The 20,382-nt window shown below is 42.8% G+C and overlaps 3 protein-coding genes across 3 annotated transcripts in view; 1 reads left to right on the top strand and 2 right to left on the bottom strand.

The window, feature by feature from the left end:
- Positions 1–20,382, top strand: part of LOC309550274 (uncharacterized protein) — a gene marked incomplete at both ends in the record, with an annotated part of 1,476,097 nt that overhangs the window by 670,890 nt on the left and 784,825 nt on the right.
- LOC309549916 (uncharacterized protein) overlaps positions 1–20,382 on the bottom strand; it is a gene marked incomplete at its 3' end in the record, with an annotated part of 179,893 nt that overhangs the window by 44,283 nt on the left and 115,228 nt on the right. The gene's annotated exons all lie outside the window — the stretch shown is intronic.
- On the bottom strand, positions 15,898–19,495 carry LOC309549922 (uncharacterized protein; the record flags this gene model as incomplete). Its single annotated transcript, XM_082250409.1, has 3 exons — positions 15,898–15,962; positions 16,137–16,808; positions 19,423–19,495. 3 exons carry the CDS (start codon positions 19,493–19,495, stop codon positions 15,898–15,900), a joined length of 810 nt encoding a protein of 269 aa, XP_082106535.1.

The following is a 20,382-nucleotide window of genomic DNA, read 5'->3' as shown; positions in this document are numbered from 1 at the left end:
TTCCACCCTCTACCCACCTCCGAGCACCATTGCTTGGTTCCACCCTCTACCCACCTCCGAGCACCATTGCTTGGTTCCACTCTCTACCCACCTCCCAGTTCCATTTCTTGGTTCCACCCTCTACTATGGATGGCCTTGCGGTTGACCGGCGGTCAGTTCACGGCTAATTTTGCTTGTTCGCAGCCCGCCAATTTTGCGAACACATGGCGTTGTTCGCAGCGGCCATATTAGTTTACATTACTTTGACCCATGACACAGCTGTCAGGTGGAACAGGACAGCCAATTGAAACATTTCAGCACATGGACATGCCCCCTACCTTATAAATAGATCAGAGCTGGCGGCCATTTCACATTCTACTTTTTGTCAGCGTAGGGAGAGGTTGGCGAGTGCACCAGGGACAGATTGCCATCAAATAGCTCTGTTAAGATCCACAAAAGTCCTTTTCAGGGCTGGTATTTGGTATAGGTGTACAGTCTCTTTTCAGTGTAGGGACAGGTATGCTGTGTGCACCAGGTACAGATCGTCAGTGACACAAATTGCTCTGTTAAGGTCCACAAAAGTCATTTTAAGGGCTGCTATTTGGTATAGGTGTACACTCTTTTGTCAGTGTAGGGAGAGGTTTGCTGTGTGCACCAGGGACAGATCGTCAGTGACACAAATCGCTCTGTTAAGATCCACAAAAGTTATTTTAAGGGCTGCTATTTGGTATAGGTGTGCAGTGCACTATATAGGGGTGTAATCCATATATAATATACTTTTTAATATAGAAAGCATATTATAGTGGATTTGTATTATGCACTGTGCTGCATTGTGACTGGTGTGGTGACTGAGCATTACTGCAGCAATACTACAAACAGTGACAAAAGCACTTTTAATGTATTATAACTGGTGTGATAGACCAGTTGTCCCCCAATACCACATATTGAAGTGGGGTGTTATTTAACAGTATACATTCCTAAGAGTGTATTGTAGTCCTGCAAAAATTTGGCCAATTATTTGTAGAACTGGTGTGATAAAACTGTGGCCCCAAATACCACAGATTGAAGCGGGGTGTTACCTGAGTATTCTTTCATAAGTGTATTTGTGTCCTGCAACAATATTGCCTCTTTTGCTGCGTTAACTCTGATACACACAGTGCCAAACTCACTGGCCAATTTTTTGAACAACTGGTGTGATAGACCAGTGGCCCCCCAATACCACATATTGAAGTGGGGTGTTATTTAACAGTATACTTCTCTAAGAGTGTATTTTAGTCCTGCAAACATTTGACCTCTTTTGCTGGGTTAACTGTGCTACACACAGTGACAACAGTTACTGGCCAATTATTTTTAGAACTGGTGTGATAAACCTGTGGCCCCCCAATACCACAGATTGAAGCGGGGTGTTATATGCCTTTTTCCAGATATACTGCGATTCTCTAGAGACTTTTGTCACAGGGTAATTTAAAAAATGACAGGCAGAGGAAGAGGCAGGTCCTTACTAGGGATGCACCGATCCGATATTCGGATCAGAAATAGGCCCCGATCTGGGCAAAATAGCTGGATCGGAGATCTGTAAAATTTAGCCGTCCCACGGGCCGATCCAGGGCGTCGCAGCACCTACGCCATTAATCAGCCTCGCGTGTGTGTGTCGGGTATGGAGCGCGCCAAAGAGTCGGCAGTGTGGAGATATTACACGCTCGCCACGCCAACGAGTTCCACAGCTGTTTGCAATGTCTGCAAAGTGAATGTTTCGAGGGGAGGTGGTATAACAGCAAAGTTCAATACAACAAATTTAATCAGGCACATCCAGAAACACCACGCTAAGGAGCACGCTGAATTCCTGCAGCTTAACAAAACCAAAGCAGCGGACAATACAGCCCAGCAGCAACAAACTTTGCAGTTTGCATTTCAACGACGTGAAAAGTTTCCGATGGAAAGTATGAAAGCATCAGCAATAACACAGAAAGTTTTAGAATTCATTGTTTTAGATGGTCAACCAATGTCAGTTGTTGAAAATGAGGGCTTCTGTCGCCTACAGGAACACTTGGAGCCGAGGTACTCTCTTCCATCACGCAAGTATTTTTCTGAGACCGCAGTGCCAGAACTGTACAAAAAAGTTTGCCAACACGTCTCAAAAGAGATTAAAGATATAAAGGCTATGAGCTTTACTACAGATATATGGAGCTCTGATGTGTGTCCAATGTCGCTTTTAAGTTTAACAGTCCACTGGTTGGACTTAAGCTGTACACTGCACGGTGCAATGCTTCAAGCTAAAAAAATGTATGGTTCACACACCAGCGATACCATTTCAGCTACAATTAAGGCTATACTTGACCAGTGGCTTATTCCTTTGAATAAAGTGCATGTCATTCTCCGAGACAATGCAAGCAACATGAAAAAGGCCATAGACAAAATGGGGGTACGGAGCTTAGGCTGCTTTGCTCACAGCTTGCAGCTTGTAGTCAATGAGGGGCTACTGTCACAACGGAGTGTGAGCGATGCCATTGCAATAGGTAGACAAATTGTGGGGCATTTTAAACATTCTCAACTTGCATATTCAAGGCTGCAAGATATCCAGCTCCAGATGCAAAAGCAACCTAAACGCCTGCAACAAGACGTCAAAACAATGTGGAATTCTACGTACTTGATGATACAGAGTCTTCTGGAACAGAAGTGAGTCCTCTGTGCTTACATTGCTGACCATGATGACCTGCCCAGTACACCGACCACTAACCAGTGGGCTTTGCTAGAAAAAACGAGCATTGTTTTAGCACCATTTGAAGAGCTAACAAGGAAAGTAAGCTCATCAACTGCCTCCACCGCTGACGTCATTCCAGCTGTCACCGTCCTCAAACGCATCCTCGCTAAAGAAGGCAATGCGGATACTGGCATCAAAACAATGAAAACAACCCTGCTTCAAGCTGTCAACAAACGCTTTGACACTGTGGAAGATGAACCCCTATATGCACTTGCCACCCTGCACGACCCGAGATATAAAGACAGGTAAGTGAAGATTGTGTAACCTAACTAATTACATTAGCCCATCAAGTGTTAGAATTTTAGAATTTTTCTATGTCAAAATTCACAGTCAGCACTGCAGCATGGCATCTCATCAAATACAGCAGAAGACAGTGTTCTTGTGAGAGGAGAATAAAATATATCTATCATATAAGAAATTTGAATGACAATGATAATGATGAATTGGGAGGGTTCCCCTGGGGTGGGATTTTTTAGGCACTAAGATTTATAGAAATATTAAGTATAGTTATATAATATTTTATTATTTTATTTTATATATTATTTAATAAAATATTATAACTATACTTAATATTTCTATAAATCTTTGTGCCTAAAAAATCCCACCCCAGGGGAACCCTCCCAATTCTTGTATTACCAAGGGATGTGGCTCACTTTAAGAACTCTGGTCAAGAGCACACCCATTTTGACAATGATAATGAATGACAATGACATGTAGCGGGGTCTCCCCTTATACAAGTAGTAAAGGACTGCTGCTTGACATTTTCAGGAAATCGGCTCCCACTAGTGGTGCTGAGGTTACACTGCAAGCAGTCGGTAATATCTGGGAGACAGAAGACTACATTACCCACGCTGCAGTTGTGATACCAGAGTGCACTGCCTCACCGTGCAGCCTTCTGGGGGATGTTATATAAAGGAAGGGAGGAGCCGGGCCCTCTCTCTTGGGACGCCGATCTGAAGCCAGCAGGGAACCAGCACAGAGGACTGTTGCCGTACTGAGAGGCCAAAATACTTGGGCCTACAGCGATTATAAAGTGGATCATCTGATTCCTGGCAGACGATCTTCTCTGGAAGTCCACCGTTGTTTACAAAGTTAGGATCCGTCCAGCGTCAACACCTGGCGAGGTTGGTGACCGGGACTGTTGTAGCAGCGGAAAGTGCCTGGGAACAAGACTGGTTGGTGAGAAGGGCACCTGCCCACAAATTGATTCTCTGTTGGGAGAAAGTGTCCACGGGTGGTACTATACTAATAGCGAATGTTCCGCCACATACTCGAGGCCTAATGTACCTTCATAGAAATCACCAAGCGAGTACCAGTGCATAAAACGCCAGGATACAACACCTGCGACACTAGTGAGCTGCCCACCCTGTGAAACAAGACACTAGGCGTATGTTTGGAGCTCTTTTTGCTGTGTCCCTCCTAGAACTGCCGATCACTTCTTTTGGATTATAAATTGATGTGCACCTACAATTGCTAGCGAAGACATCCATCTGGGAAAAGAAACTGTGTGTGTGGGGTCCGCATAGGTCTGGCTGTATGGTAAAGTGATTGGACGTGCACAAAGGGTAACTTTAAGGGAAGGGTTCCTGGGTGTCATTTAATTGCATAAGTAGACCTGTGTAGTTGTATTAATTACATTACTTACCAACTTTATTAAATTCCCTTTTATTAGATGTCTCCTGCAGTATGTTGTGAAGTCCATTTGTACTCTAATGTATGCTGTTCTAATTGCACCCCAGTAAAGTTGTTTTAGCTAAATGTAAACTTTGGTGTCGCGTCTGGGCCACAGGGAGCTACTGGAGAAAGGTAACCAGATATTTATTCTCATTTAAAGTGATATCTGCCAAGTTTTGCTCCGTAATAGTCATCTGGTGTCATTAACTCATTCTGTGTCAGTTGTGCCTAGGGAGGGTTCGAGCCAAGTTTGAGGGTTGGTAGGCCGGACGTAGACCCAAGAACTTAACCAGCAGCTCCTGCGGGGGTGGTGCTACACACATAAATAATTCATTTATTTAGGTCTATATATTAATATTATATAGACCCAATAAATGAACCAATTGAGAAATGAAAAGAGTTTGGGACTTTGTATGAGAGACGTGACATGACAAGGCTAATAAAGTAAAAAAACATCACATTTATTAATACATGCAAACAAAAGAATGTACATGATAAAAAATACAAACATATTACATAGATGGTATACAATGGAGTAGAAAAAGACATATGAACCCCCAAAACCAGATTCAGAGGAACCAGTATAATGATGAAACAATAGTAAGAAAGTATTTAATGATATCATAACATCCACAGACTGACGCGTTTCGTGGACTAGATATGCCACTTCTTCAGAGTCGGAGTATGATCCATATCTATAAAAAATATAATATATATGTATAGGCGTATAGAGGCATTGCAAAAAATATATATTGGTAAATGGAATATGGAAGGGGGGGGGGAGGAAGGGAACAAGTCCCCACATTCCCAAAAACTTACATGGTAGCTGAGACCAAAACCGGTACTGGAGGTGGGGGCATGTACCCAGAAGCCTCCCACGGGAGCTGAGGGCGCATGAGGCGCAGCGGGCAGGGCGAAAAACTTCACACACCAAAGAAGTGTGGGTAGAGGTAATATGGGTGATGTTGAGTAGCCACATGATAGATGTATCTATATAGATTGAGTGGAAAATATATATAGAGTAATAATCAATATGAGTATATAATATAGAAAGTGGATCATGCTACTAGCATAGTATAAATGAAAAAAGTGAAAAAGGTGGAAAAAGGAATAGTGTGCGCAAAAAATAAATGAAATAGAATGTGAATGACAAATGAAACAATAATCCCAAGACTGAATAAGGGGGAGTAAAAGTGATAGAATGGGTGGATAAAGGGTGCATATTAAAATGAAGGGTGAAAGAGATGAGGTCAGGTGTGACCAATTGACCAATGTGCCTGAAGAAAGGCCACCACAGTATTGATAGGAAGCAAGGGAGAATGTGCAAGAAGGGATATGAGTGATGGATCAAAGTGTCAAAATACCAGAGAACGAATCCCAAATAAGAAAAAGAGTGTGCTCCAAGTTCGCCACGGTCCGCCGACCCTAGGCACCCAGCGTCACGTTGTTGCATAGATGAGGGCCCGCCAGGATGGCAGGTGAAGTGCCAAGCCGTCCCGCGGTCTCCCTCTTATGCACAGAGATGAAGAACGCTGCCGTGTTGGCGCCAAAATGACGTCACACGACGGAGCGGGACGTGACGCCGATGTGCGGCGGCTCCGCCCACCCGATCCCCCGTGCCAAGAAAGCATAGGGAGAAGGGGAGGGCATCCGACGTACATCGCAGCTCCCGGGGAGGATGACGGGGAACCGCCACAGCACCAAACAGCAATGGCAGAGCCAGCTATACAGTAACAGTATTAATTGCAAAAAATGTGGACGAACAGATACTGTCCATAGTGTGTCCAGTGATTGCACGCATTAGTGATATGAAGAATGTATATATGTCAAACTATATAGATGTAACAAAGATGCAAAGAGCCCCCAACTGGTCCGGAGGGCATCTATATTGACATTGCATAATGGGCTAGTGAGATATAAGCCATCGCATGCAGTCAATGCATGTTGAAACAAAAATATTGAAGTAAGCCTGTCATTGAAGGTCATGTCTCTCCATCCCTATTCGGTTACAAAGAGGGGGGAAGGGCGGGACTTTAAATGAGGCGCCTGGTGGGATTTGCCGTGCGCCTCCATCCCTAAATTCAATTGAGAAATGAAAAGAGTTTGGGACTTTGTATGAGAGACATGACATGACAAGGCTAATAAAGTAAAAAAACATCACATTTATTAATACATGCAAACAAAAGAATGTACATGATAAAAAATACAAACATATTACATAGATGGTATACAATGGAGTAGAAAAAGACATATGAACCCCCAAAACCAGATTCAGAGGAACCAGTATAATGATGAAACAATAGTAAGAAAGTATTTAATGATATCATAACATCCATAGACTGACGCGTTTCGTGGACTAGATATGCCACTTCTTCAGAGTCGGAGTATGATCCATATCTATAAAAAATATAATATATATGTATAGGCGTATAGAGGCATTGCAAAAAATATATATTGGTAAATGGAATATGGAAGGGGGGGGGGGGAGGAAGGGAACAAGTCCCCACATTCCCAAAAACTTACATGGTAGCTGAGACCAAAACCGGTACTGGAGGTGGGGGCATGTACCCAGAAGCCTCCCACGGGAGCTGAGGGCGCATGAGGCGCAGCGGGCAGGGCAAAAAACTTCACACACCAAAGAAGTGTGGGTAGAGGTAATATGGGTGATGTTGAGTAGCCACATGATAGATGTATCTATATAGATTGAGTAGAAAATATATCGTATAGTAATAGTAATAATCAATATGAGTATATAATATAGAAAGTGGATCATGCTACTAGCATAGTATAAATGAAAAAAGTGAAAAAGGTGGAAAAAGGAATAGTGTGCGCAAAAAATAAATGAAATAGAATGTGAATGACAAATGAAACAATAATCCCAAGACTGAATAAGGGGGAGTAAAAGTGATAGAATGGGTGGATAAAGGGTGCATATTAAAATGAAGGGTGAAAGAGATGAGGTCAGGTGTGACCAATTGACCAATGTGCCTGAAGAAAGGCCACCACAGTATTGATAGGAAGCAAGGGAGAATGTGCAAGAAGGGATATGAGTGATGGATCAAAGTGTCAAAATACCAGAGAACGAATCCCAAATAAGAAAAAGAGTGTGCTCCAAGTTCGCCACGGTCCGCCGACCCTAGGCACCCAGCGTCACGTTGTTGCATAGATGAGGGCCCGCCAGGACGGCAGGTGAAGTGCCAAGCCGTCCCGCGATCTCCCTCTTATGCACAGAGATGAAGAACGCTGCCATGTTGGCGCCAAAATGACGTCACACGACGGAGCGGGACGTGACGCCGATGTGCGGCGGCTCCGCCCACCCGATCCCCCGTGCCAAGAAAGCATAGGGAGAAGGGGAGGGCATCCGACGTACATCGCAGCTCCCGGGGAGGATGACGGGGAACCGCCACAGCACCAAACAGCAATGGCAGAGCCAGCTATACAGTAACAGTATTAATTGCAAAAAATGTGGACGAACAGATACTGTCCATAGTGTGTCCAGTGATTGCACGCATTAGTGATATGAAGAATGTATATATGTCAAACTATATAGATGTAACAAAGATGCAAAGAGCCCCCAACTGGTCCGGAGGGCATCTATATTGACATTGCATAATGGGCTAGTGAGATATAAGCCATCGCATGCAGTCAATGCATGTTGAAACAAAAATATTGAAGTAAGCCTGTCATTGAAGGTCATGTCTCTCCATCCCTATTCGGTTACAAAGAGGGGGGAAGGGCGGGACTTTAAATGAGGCGCCTGGTGGGATTTGCCGTGCGCCTCCATCCCTAAATTCAATTGAGAAATGAAAAGAGTTTGGGACTTTGTATGAGAGACATGACATGACAAGGCTAATAAAGTAAAAAACATCACATTTATTAATACATGCAAACAAAAGAATGTACATGATAAAAAATACAAACATACTACATAGATGGTATACAATGGAGTAGAAAAAGACATATGAACCCCCAAAACCAGATTCACAGGAACCAGTATAATGATGAAACAATGGTAAGAATGTATTTAATGATATCATAACATCCATAGACTGACGCGTTTCGTGGACTAGATATGCCACTTCTTCAGAGTCGGAGTATGATCCATATCTATAAAAAATATAATATATATGTATAGGCGTATAGAGGCATTGCAAAAAATATATATTGGTAAATGGAATATGGAAGGGGGGGGGGGGGGGGGGAAGGAAGGGAACAAGTCCCCACATTCCCAAAAACTTACATGGTAGCTGAGACCAAAACCGGTACTGGAGGTGGGGGCATGTACCCAGAAGCCTCCCACGTATACCATCTATGTAATATGTTTGTATTTTTTATCATGTACATTCTTTTGTTTGCATGTATTAATAAATGTGATGTTTTTTACTTTATTAGCCTTGTCATGTCATGTCTCTCATACAAAGTCCCAAACTCTTTTCATTTCTCAATTGAATTTAGGGATGGAGGCGCACGGCAAATCCCACCAGGCGCCTCATTTAAAGTCCCGCCCTTCCCCCCTCTTTGTAACTGAATAGGGATGGAGAGACATGACCTTCAATGACAGGCTTACTTCAATATTTTTGTTTCAACATGCATTGACTGCATGCGATGGCTTATATCTCACTAGCCCATTATGCAATGTCAATATAGATGCCCTCCGGACCAGTTGGGGGCTCTTTGCATCTTTGTTACATCTATATAGTTTGACATATATACATTCTTCATATCACTAATGCGTGCAATCACTGGACACACTATGGACAGTATCTGTTCGTCCACATTTTTTGCAATTAATACTGTTACTGTATAGCTGGCTCTGCCATTGCTGTTTGGTGCTGTGGCGGTTCCCCGTCATCCTCCCCGGGAGCTGCGATGTACGTCGGATGCCCTCCCCTTCTCCCTATGCTTTCTTGGCACGGGGGATCGGGTGGGCGGAGCCGCTGCACATCGGCGTCACGTCCCGCTCCGTCGCGTGACGTAATTTTGGCGCCAACACGCCAACGGCAGCGTTCTTCATCTCTGTGCATAAGAGGGAGACCGCGGGACGGCTTGGCACTTCACCTGCCGTCCTGGCGGGCCCTCATCTATGCAACAACGTGACGCTGGGTGCCTAGGGTCGGCGGACCGTGGCGAACTTGGAGCACACTCTTTTTCTTATTTGGGATTCGTTCTCTGGTATTTTGACACTTTGATCCATCACTCATATCCCTTCTTGCACATTCTCCCTTGCTTCCTATCAATACTGTGGTGGCCTTTCTTCAGGCACATTGGTCAATTGGTCACACCTGACCTCATCTCTTTCACCCTTCATTTTAATATGCACCCTTTATCCACCCATTCTATCACTTTTACTCCCCCTTATTCAGTCTTGGGATTATTGTTTCATTTGTCATTCACATTCTATTTCATTTATTTTTTGCGCACACTATTCCTTTTTCCACCTTTTTCACTTTTTTCATTTATACTATGCTAGTAGCATGATCCACTTTCTATATTATATACTCATATTGATTATTACTCTATATATATTTTCCACTCAATCTATATAGATACATCTATCATGTGGCTACTCAACATCACCCATATTACCTCTACCCACACTTCTTTGGTGTGTGAAGTTTTTTGCCCTGCCCGCTGCGCCTCATGCGCCCTCAGCTCCCGTGGGAGGCTTCTGGGTACATGCCCCCACCTCCAGTACCGGTTTTGGTCTCAGCTACCATGTAAGTTTTTGGGAATGTGGGGACTTGTTCCCTTCCTTCCCCCCTTCCATATTCCATTTACCAATATATATTTTTTGCAATGCCTCTATACGCCTATACATATATATTATATTTTTTATAGATATGGATCATACTCCGACTCTGAAGAAGTGGCATATCTAGTTCACGAAACGCGTCAGTCTATGGATGTTATGATATCATTAAATACTTTCTTACCATTGTTTCATCATTATACTGGTTCCTGTGAATCTGGTTTTGGGGGTTCATATGTCTTTTTCTACTCCATTGTATACCATCTATGTAATATGTTTGTATTTTTTATCATGTACATTCTTTTGTTTGCATGTATTAATAAATGTGATGTTTTTTACTTTATTAGCCTTGTCATGTCATGTCTCTCATACAAAGTCCCAAACTCTTTTCATTTCTCAATTGAATTTAGGGATGGAGGCGCACGGCAAATCCCACCAGGCGCCTCATTTAAAGTCCCGCCCTTCCCCCCTCTTTGTAAATAAATGAACCAATGTCATTGTCATTCATCATTATCTGATTCTTCTGACTATTATAGATTTTTACTCTCCACGACCACAATAACACGTCTGCTAGTGCTACTGTATTTGATGAGATGCCATGCCATGCTGTTGCAAATTTAAAGATTTTGAAATTCCAACACTTTATGACACTAAAAAACCTGAGACTGATGGTTGATTAAAGTTATATATATAGATATATATAATTATATATATATGTATAACTTGCTTTTCAGCCTCAGGTTAGTGTCATGAAGTGTTTCATAATTAGCCTAACCTACGTTTTTTTTTCTATTTCAGATACTTTACAGGTGCGCAATCTGCAAAGCGTGCAAAATATGCACTGACAGCGGAACTAGAGGAAGACTTGAGGAACAGCACAGCTGGAGCATCACAGCCCACAGAACCACAAGACACGGGTCCCTCGGGTGGAAGCAGCAGCACCGAGCAGCTTTATGCAAGAGTTTGACCACATTGTGGAGGAGTTTGAACTAGATCCCAGTGCAGCAAGCAGCTCGAGCCCTGCAGTCCAACTGCATGGCTATTTTGCTGAGAAAACCATCGCTGCCTCAGACAACCCATACCAGTTCTAGGGAGTCAACAAATAGAGATTACCTTGTCTTTCTGCCACTGCCACAAAATATCTCTGTGCCCCCTGCACTAGTGTAGAAAGTGAGAGTGTGTTCTGTTCACAGTTTGTGTTTGTGGATGAGAAGAGAAATAGCCTTACACAGCATAGAGAAGAGAAGAAATGCTTGTCTAGTGTCTACAAATCTTCTTGAGGAGCTGAGTGAGAAATAAGTGACCATTCGGGTCATGTTTGTGTCATTGTCATCATGAGTGACTGTGAATCAAGTCAACTTCTTGATCACACAAACAAAGGGCATTTTAATGTGAACAGGTAGTCCAGTGTCACTGCGTCACACGCCGACACCACCATTACTGTGTGATGGTGGTGTGACACTGGACTACATGTTTGCAATATGCTATTTTCTATGTGTGATCAAGTTGTTGTTGTTCTTGTTTGACCAACTTTTGGTCAGGACAGGAATCAGGCTGCTATGATGCTGCTGGTGTTGTATTGCCCCCCCAGTGCCTGCCACTAATGCAGAAAGTGAGAGTGTGTATGTTGTTGCTGCTGGTGTTGTATTGCCCCCTGCACTGCCTGCCACTAATGCAGAAAGTGAGAGTGTGTATGTTGTTGCTGGTGTTGTATTGCCCCCTGCACTGCCTGCCACTAATGCAGAAAGTGAGAGTGTGTATGTTGTTGCTGCTGGTGTTGTATTGCCCCCTGCACTGCCTGCCACTAATGCAGAAAGTGAGAGTGTGTATGTTGTTGTTGCTGGTGTTGTATTGCCCCCTGCACTGTCTGCCACTAATGCAGAAAGTGAGAGTGTGTATGTTGTTGTTGTTGCTGGTGTTGTATTTCCCCCTGCACTGTCTGCACTAATGCAGAAAGTGAGAGTGTGTTCTGTTCAGCACAGTTTGTGTTGTGGATGAGAAGAGAAATAGCCTTACACAGAGAGAAGAGAAGAAATGCAATCTTCTTGAGAGAGGCTCAGGCTGCTATTATGTTGCATTTTTTTATTTAAATTCCTGTTTGCACTTTCCAGGATTTTGCACTTTAGTTTACAATGTTTACTGTTTGATTGCTATTGTATGTTCAAGCAATAAACAGTTTTTTTTCTTGTGACTACATTTTATTCTTTGTGTTTGATGATATTTTAGATTTTTAATGCACATTTGTTATATTGTACAGTGCCTTGCGAAAGTATTCGGCCCCCCTTGAACTTTGCGACCTTTTGCCACATTTCAGGCTTCAAACATAAAGATATAAAACTGTAATTTTTTGTGAAGAATCAACAACAAGTGGGACACAATCATGAAGTGGAACGAAATTTATTGGATATTTCAAACATACCGATCCGGAAGTATTATTTTGTTATGAGCTCACGAAACAGTACTTCCGGATCGGACTCAGGATTGGCGATTTCACAAAGCAAAAGATCGGGATCGGGACCAAAAAAGTCGGATCGCTGCATCCCTACCCAAGATTTGACGGTATATGGCCCTGTCCATCGTCCCTTTGATGCAATGTCCTGTCCTCTCCTCTTTGCAGAAAAACATTCCCAAAGCATAATGTTTCCACCTCTATGTTGGACAGTGGGGATGGTGTTATTGGGGGCATAGGCAGCATTCCTCCTCCTCCAACATGGTGAGTTGAGTCGATGCCAAAGAGTTCCATTTTGGTCTTCTCTGACCACAACACTTTCACCCAGTTCTCTTCTGATTTATTTAGATGTTCATTAGCAAACTTCAAATGGGCCTGTACATGTGTTTTCTTGAGCAGGGGGACCTTGCGGGCTCTGCAGGATTTCAGTCCTCCAAGGGGTAGTGTGTTACCAATTGTTTTCTTGGTGACTATGGTCCCAGCTACCTTGATATCATTGCCAAGATTCTCCCGTGTAGTTCTGGGCTGATTCCTCACTGTTCTCATGATCATTGAAACTCCACGAGGTGAGATCTTGCATGGAGCCCCAGACCGAGGGATATGGACAGTTATTTTGTGTTTCTTCTATTTATAAATAATCACACCAACTGTTGTCACCCTCTCACCAAGCTGCTTGGCTATGCTCTTGTAGCCCATTCCAGCCTTGTGTAGCTCTACAATCTTTCGGGGGGTGTGTGATCCCTGCGCTGTCTGAGATGGCTAGAGACTCCCTGCTGCAGCGCCACTGGAACTGTTACTAAGGCAGTAAATCATATAATTCTAAGGGTAGTGGTGCGCTTCAGGGATAGGCTCTAATGAATTTCTATTTGGGTTGATGGCAGTGATGTGTACAATTCTTGCTGTCAAAGTGCTCCGCGTAATAAATAATGTATAAAATCAATCAATGTCGAGAATTTCTTAAATAAATAATTATATGAGTATGGTGTGTATCAATGAATAAATAAATAAATAACAATCGGAGTGTTACTTCTTTACCAGTGATATCAAAAAAATAAATAAATAAATTCAGTGTAGGTCTTCAATCTGATTCATAAATAAAAACACATATATATTGTGCTCAAAATAAAGTGCTCCATGCAATTTTCTCTTAAAAATGGTGCTAGAAACAATATCTGTGAATAATTCAATTGCGATCCTTCAAATATAAATATTAAAATAAAATAGTCCAAAAAAAAAGATTATATAAAGTAATCCAAAATGGCTTGTGTGAATACGTTCCTCTTTTATATCCGTGCTTAACTCATGCGATTTAGTGACTGTGATCTCCTTCACCTTGTGTATCACCTCTGAGTGCTCTAGCCTCTCACCTTATAGGCAAGATAAATTTGCCTTTTGGTATCTATCCAGGCTCAACGAAAGACGAAAGACTCACTTTCTCTCGATCCCGGTCCTTTCTTGCTCAATGGAGCTACTTTCTTGTTTCGATCGTTTTTTATATATACTATCCTCTTTGTCCGGTCTTTGGTGTGCAGGCGAGCTGTTCATTGAATTCGGGCTGTCAGTGCCAGTTTCACCGCACACGTACGATCTCCCCCGTACGTGTGCGGTGAAACTGGCACTGACAGCCCGAATTCAATGAACAGCTCGCCTGCACACCAAAGACCGGACAAAGAGGATAGTATATATAAAAAACGATCGAAACAAGAAAGTAGCTCCATTGAGCAAGAAAGGACCGGGATCGAGAGAAAGTGAGTCTTTCGTCTTTCGTTGAGCCTGGATAGATACCAAAAGGCAAATTTATCTTGCCTATAAGGTGAGAGGCTAGAGCACTCAGAGGTGATACACAAGGTGAAGGAGATCACAGTCACTAAATCGCATGAGTTAAGCACGGATATAAAAGAGGAACGTATTCACACAAGCCATTTTGGATTACTTTATATAATCTTTTTTTTTGGACTATTTTATTTTAATATTTATATTTGAAGGATCGCAATTGAATTATTCACAGATATTGTTTCTAGCACCATTTTTAAGAGAAAATTGCATGGAGCACTTTATTTTGAGCACAATATATATGTGTTTTTATTTATGAATCAGATTGAAGACCTACACTGAATTTATTTATTTATTTTTTTGATATCACTGGTAAAGAAGTAACACTCCGATTGTTATTTATTTATTTATTCATTGATACACACCATACTCATATAATTATTTATTTAAGAAATTCTCGACATTGATTGATTTTATACATTATTTATTACGCGGAGCACTTTGACAGCAAGAATTGTACACATCACTGCCATCAACCCAAATAGAAATTCATTAGAGCCTATCCCTGAAGCGCACCACTACCCTTAGAATTATAAGCTCTACAATCTTGTCCCTGACATCCTTGGACAGCTCTTTGGTCTTGGCCATGGTGGAGAGATTGGAATCTGATTGATTGCTTCTGTGGACAGGTGTCTTTTATACAGGTAACAAGCTGAGATTAGGAGCACTCCCTTTAAGAGTGGTGATGAAAGGGTAGGGTGTTGGCGCTGCCTAATAATATGAGTGTGCAAAAAATGTTGGTAAGTGATATGACCAAAAACTATAAGCGCAGTGTAAAAATATGAAAATATATAAAGGAATAACCACACTATAAGATATATGAGGTATAAATGTCGGTGGACTAACAGTGCATATGTATAGCACTGATTACTGCAGTAATGTCACTGGTAACCCCAAAAGTGTCAAAAATGTCAGTCAAGGGTCCGATCTGTCCGCCGCAATGTCGCAGTACCGCAAAAAAAAATCGCAGATCACCGCCATTACGCGTTAAAAAAAAAAAAAACACCAAAAATGACAAAAATCTTTCCCTTTGTTAGTAAACACGATAACTTTTGCGCAAACCAATCAAAATACACTTTTTGCGATTTTTTTACCAAACATGTAGCATAAAACAAATTGGCCGAAAATGTTAAAAAATTTTGATTTTTACATTTTTTGGGGGGAATTTCATATAAAAAAAATGTGAAAAATATTGTTATTTTTGCAAAATTGACGCTTTTTTTTGTTTATCAAATCAAATGTTTGATAAACAAATCATGATCAAAAAAAAAAAAAATCGCACAGGTGATCAAATACCACCAAAAGAAAGCTCTGTTTGTGGGAAAAAAGGACGTCAAATTCGTTTAGGTACAGCGTCGCACGACCGCGCAATTGTCCGTTAAAGTCACGCAGTAAAAAATCTCAAAAAAAACCCTGGTCTTTTAGCAGCCAAATCCTCCGGGGCTTAAGTGGTTAAGAAGTTTTCCTTTTATCAGTAAAACATTTCCCGCACTCTGAACATGAATAGGGACGCTCACCTTTGTGTATTCTCTGATGGCTAATAAGGACTCCTTTATGATTAAAACTTTTCCCGCACTCTGAACATGAATCCCCTCGAACACGCTCCCCTGTGTGAATTTTCTGGTGCTGAAGAAAGGGTCCTTTATAACTAAAACATTTCCCGCACTCAGAACAGGAATAGGGAAGGTCACCTGTGTGTATTCTCTGATGGCTAATAAGGACTGCTTTATCATTGAAACATTTCCCGCACTCTGAACATGAATAGGGAAGGTTACCTGTGTGTATTCTCTGATGGCTAAGAAGGCTTTTTTTGTGCTTATAACATTTCCCGCACTCAGAACATGAATAGGGACGCTCATCTGTGTGTGTTCTCTGATGGCTAAGAAGGTGTCCTTTATTATTAAAACATTTCCCGCACTCAGAACATGAATAGGGACGCTCACCTGTGTGAGTTCTCTGGTGCTTTAGAAGGTTTCCTTTTTGACTAAAACATTTCCCGCACTCTGAACATGAATAGGGACACTCAGCTGTGTGTATTCTTTGGTGTCTAAGAAGGTTATCTTTTTGAATGAAACATTTCCCGCACTCTGAACATGAATAAGGACGCTCACCTGTGTGTATTCTCTGATGGCAAAGAAGGCTTACTTTATGATTAAAACTTTTCCCGCACTCTGAACATGAATAGGGACGCTCACCTGTGTGCATTCTCTGATGCATAACAAGGTCTCCTTTATCATTAAAACATTTCCCACACTCTGAACATGAATAGGGACGCTCCCCTGTGTGAATTCTCTGGTGCCTGAGAAGGTGTCCTTTCTGACTAAAACATTTCCCACACTCTGAACATGACAATGAATTCTCTCCTGTATGAACCCCTTTATGATCTAAAGAAGTTTCCCTGAGATGAGATGGTTTCCCGCACCCGTCGGCACTGTCAGATATTAGAGGACTATGTGAAGTATCAGGAGATTCCAATGATCTCCTCCAATGGTGAGGTCTGTCATGTATATTATGAGGAACGGGATTTACTTCTGGAGAAGATGCCATGTCATTATCTTCTGTAGTCACATCTTCCTCCGATGTCCTTCTATTCCCACCACAGAGTCCGTCTGTCAGAAGACAAGAAAAATTACCAAGAGTTTTCCACACTCATATACACTGCTCAACACTTTATAATCAGAGTATAGCATCAAGTCAGGGAAACTCCTGGGATATTCATCGGGTCAGTCAAGTAGCAGAGGGGGTTGTTACCAACAGGTGCACTAGATGGGCAACAATGAGACGACCTCCAAAACAGGAATGGTTTTACAGGTGGAGGCCACTGACATTTTCCCTACTCATCTTTTCTGAGTGTTTTTTTTATTTTAAATCAGAAAAAGTTTTATTATAAAGAAAGAAAAGTCCATTCCATTCGGTACACAATATTTCCGCTTTGTACAGTCATAGACACAGCGATCGTAACCTTCATATATAGTCACTCCTGCATGTTTCCATTTGCCACCTCCACTGACTCCACCCACTCCCCCAACATCTCACTGACTCCACCCACTCCCCCAACATCTCACTGACTCCACCCACTCCCCCAACATCTCACTGACTCCACCCACTCCCCCAACATCTCATTAACCACTTGCCGACAGCCCACAGTATCTTTACTGCGGCAGGCAGCCACTCCTGGGCAACCCGATGTACGGGTACGTCGCTCACCCAGGAGCCTGTAGGGGGGCGAGCGCGCTCCGCCGGAGTGTGCGCTCCCACCCCCGCTCATTCACAGCCATCCCCGCGCGTGTGACCGGCGGCTCCGATGTCCACTGGCCCCTCATAACCTCCCGCTGGAGAGGGAGAAAGGCAGGCGGCTGATGTAAACAAAGCCGTCTGTCATTCTCCCCTGTGTAACTGCAGAGACTATACGGTCCTGCTATGTAGGATCGTATGTCTCTGTGGTTACATCACAAGCCACGCCCCCCCAGTTAGAGTCACGCCCCTAAGGATACATTTAACCTACTGTTTACCAACAATGCCAGAGTCATTATTACAGTAACAGTGCATATGTATAGCACTGATTACTGTAGAAATGTCACTGGTAACCCCAAAAGTTTCAAAAATGTCAGTCAAGGGTCCGATCTGTCCGCCACCATGTCGCAGTCCCGCAAAACATCGCAGATCACCGCCATTACTCGTTAAAAAAAAAAAAAACAATAAAAATGACAAAAATCTTTCTCTTAGTTAGTAAACGCAATAACTTTTGTGCAAACCAATCAAAATACTCTTATTGCGTTTTTATTTTTACCAAAAATATGAAGCAGAAAACAAATTGGCCTAAAATGTTAAACAATGTTGCTTTTTACATTTTTTTGGGGGGAATTTTATATAAAAAAATGTGAAAAATATTGTTATTTTTTAAAAATTGTCGCTCTTTTTTGTTTATAGCGCAAAAAAGAAAAATCGCACAGGTGATCAAATACCACCAAAAGAAAGCTCTGTTTCTGGGGGAAAAAAAGGAGATCAATTTCGTTTAGGTGCAGCGTCGCACGACAATTGTCCATTAAATTCACGCAGTGCCGAATCGCAAAATAGGGCCTGGTCTTTGAGCAGCCAAATCCTCCGGGGGTTAAGTGGTTAAGTTTATCTCCTTGGCCTGCGCCTTATCCCGTTCCCTCCTGTTTATTCATTCCTAGGACTCAGCTTTTTTTTTCTTTTTTTTTTGAAAATTAATTTTTATTGATTTTTAATCACAAAAAAACAAACAAGGCAACCAAAACAACTCCCCATCCCCCCCCCCCCCCCAACCTCAGTGCAATGCTCATGTCCTACAATACTTATAGGAAAATGCAAAAGGAGAACCTCCCAGGAGAACCTCAACGCGGCAGTGTCTCCCCCACACAGACTCTCACCCAGGTCCATACGCCAACCTCCCCCACCCTCTCACCACTGCTTGTCGTCTGCTAGGCATAGACTTCATTTATTACCTCCCTAAGTATCAGGGGACCTTAACTCACCCCTCTAAGGTGACCGTCACCTTCACCGGTGGGAGACCACAATCACCTCCGAGAAGAGTAGATGGCCTCTCAGTCCATCCCTGCCATATAACGCATCCTCTATTCAGGTATATGGCTTTGTAAAACGGCAGCATCGTGTTCACTGGTGACTTCCAATACTCCACCGATGGCGCTTCGGTCTTCCCCCGATGTAGAAGAATAGCGTGTGACGTCATTGCGCTGGAGGACGCAGCGGCCATCTTCTTGGAAGGAAACAGATTATCCCACACTGTCTATACGCTGATGCCATCCTGACTTAATGTGAGTGTATTTTAAAGATTAATAAAGCGCCACTTTGATTTAATATAATACACTAGGAGCCTTTTTACCATTCTCGGGGCCATTTGAGGATCTGGGGATTTATCTGTCACTTTATACCTCCTGAGAATTGTCGGAGACCCGTGGTCAAGGTGGACGAGCCAGTGTGGGGATTATTTACTTGGTGCAGTCTTATCAGCCTGACGGTAAGGATCAGTACTTTTGGTGATATCTGGTGGTGGTGATATGTTCATCCTGCAGTGCCATCTTGGATTCACGGACACTTGCTGATTTATATCCAATAAGACTGCTCACAGATCCTTTGGAATCTTTGTACGTTTGTTATCTAGAGCTGCACCCATTCTTTTATTTACAATGTAGAAGAATAGCCTTGTGTGCATAGAACAGAGTAACCGACAATAAAATTCTTTGTGCTCCAAGAGGTGCCATCTCCTCCTCCAAACCCAGCAAACACACTGTCAGCGTCAAAGGTACCCTCAATATGGTCCTAGGACTAATCTTTGAAGCGTTAATTCTTGTGGACCAAGGCCAGGGGTATCCAATCACATGTCCCACAACTTTTCAAATTTACCCGGACATCCACATCTTTTAAAGATGTAGCATCCTCCTAGTCAGGTGTTAGAGATTGAGTATAGTTTTGGCTCTGTCTGCCTATCAGAGGAGCAGCAGGTAAATTCTATATTGCACTCTGCTTATCAGGGAGCAGGATCTGTGAGTTAGGTCTGCTCAGTGTGCCCAGTGTGTGATTCATCTGGTCTAAGGGAGTGTCCCCAGCTGATCCAATGGGGAGGAAAATTGGACAGTGGAGGAAACCTGGCCAATGACACACAGGCTTTTGGTACTGCCCCAGGGATTGGCACAGAGGGGGTTGTCTCTGTGAATTGTGCGGCAGGGTATAAAAAGCCAGGGGCACATGAGGTAGAGGTCTTTTGGCGGGAAGCAAAGTCCCTGAAGGAGGGTGGCGGCTGCCTCCTCTTCTGCAGCAGTGGGTGTTGGTCACAGGCAGTTGGCCTGATGAACCAGTGGAGAGGAGCTGAACCCAGAGGTCCAGGAGAGCTTAATGGAGGAGTTGGGGCACTGTGAGAATCTGGAAAATTTGTATCGTGAGTACAGAGGATCT

This window comes from Pelophylax lessonae, assembly GCF_965119305.1.
Source record: "Pelophylax lessonae genome assembly, chromosome: 3".
NCBI classification, from domain to species: Eukaryota; Metazoa; Chordata; class Amphibia; order Anura; family Ranidae; genus Pelophylax; species Pelophylax lessonae.
The sequence above is the reverse complement of the archived record's forward strand: the minus strand, read 5'-3'. Positions and strand labels throughout refer to the sequence as shown.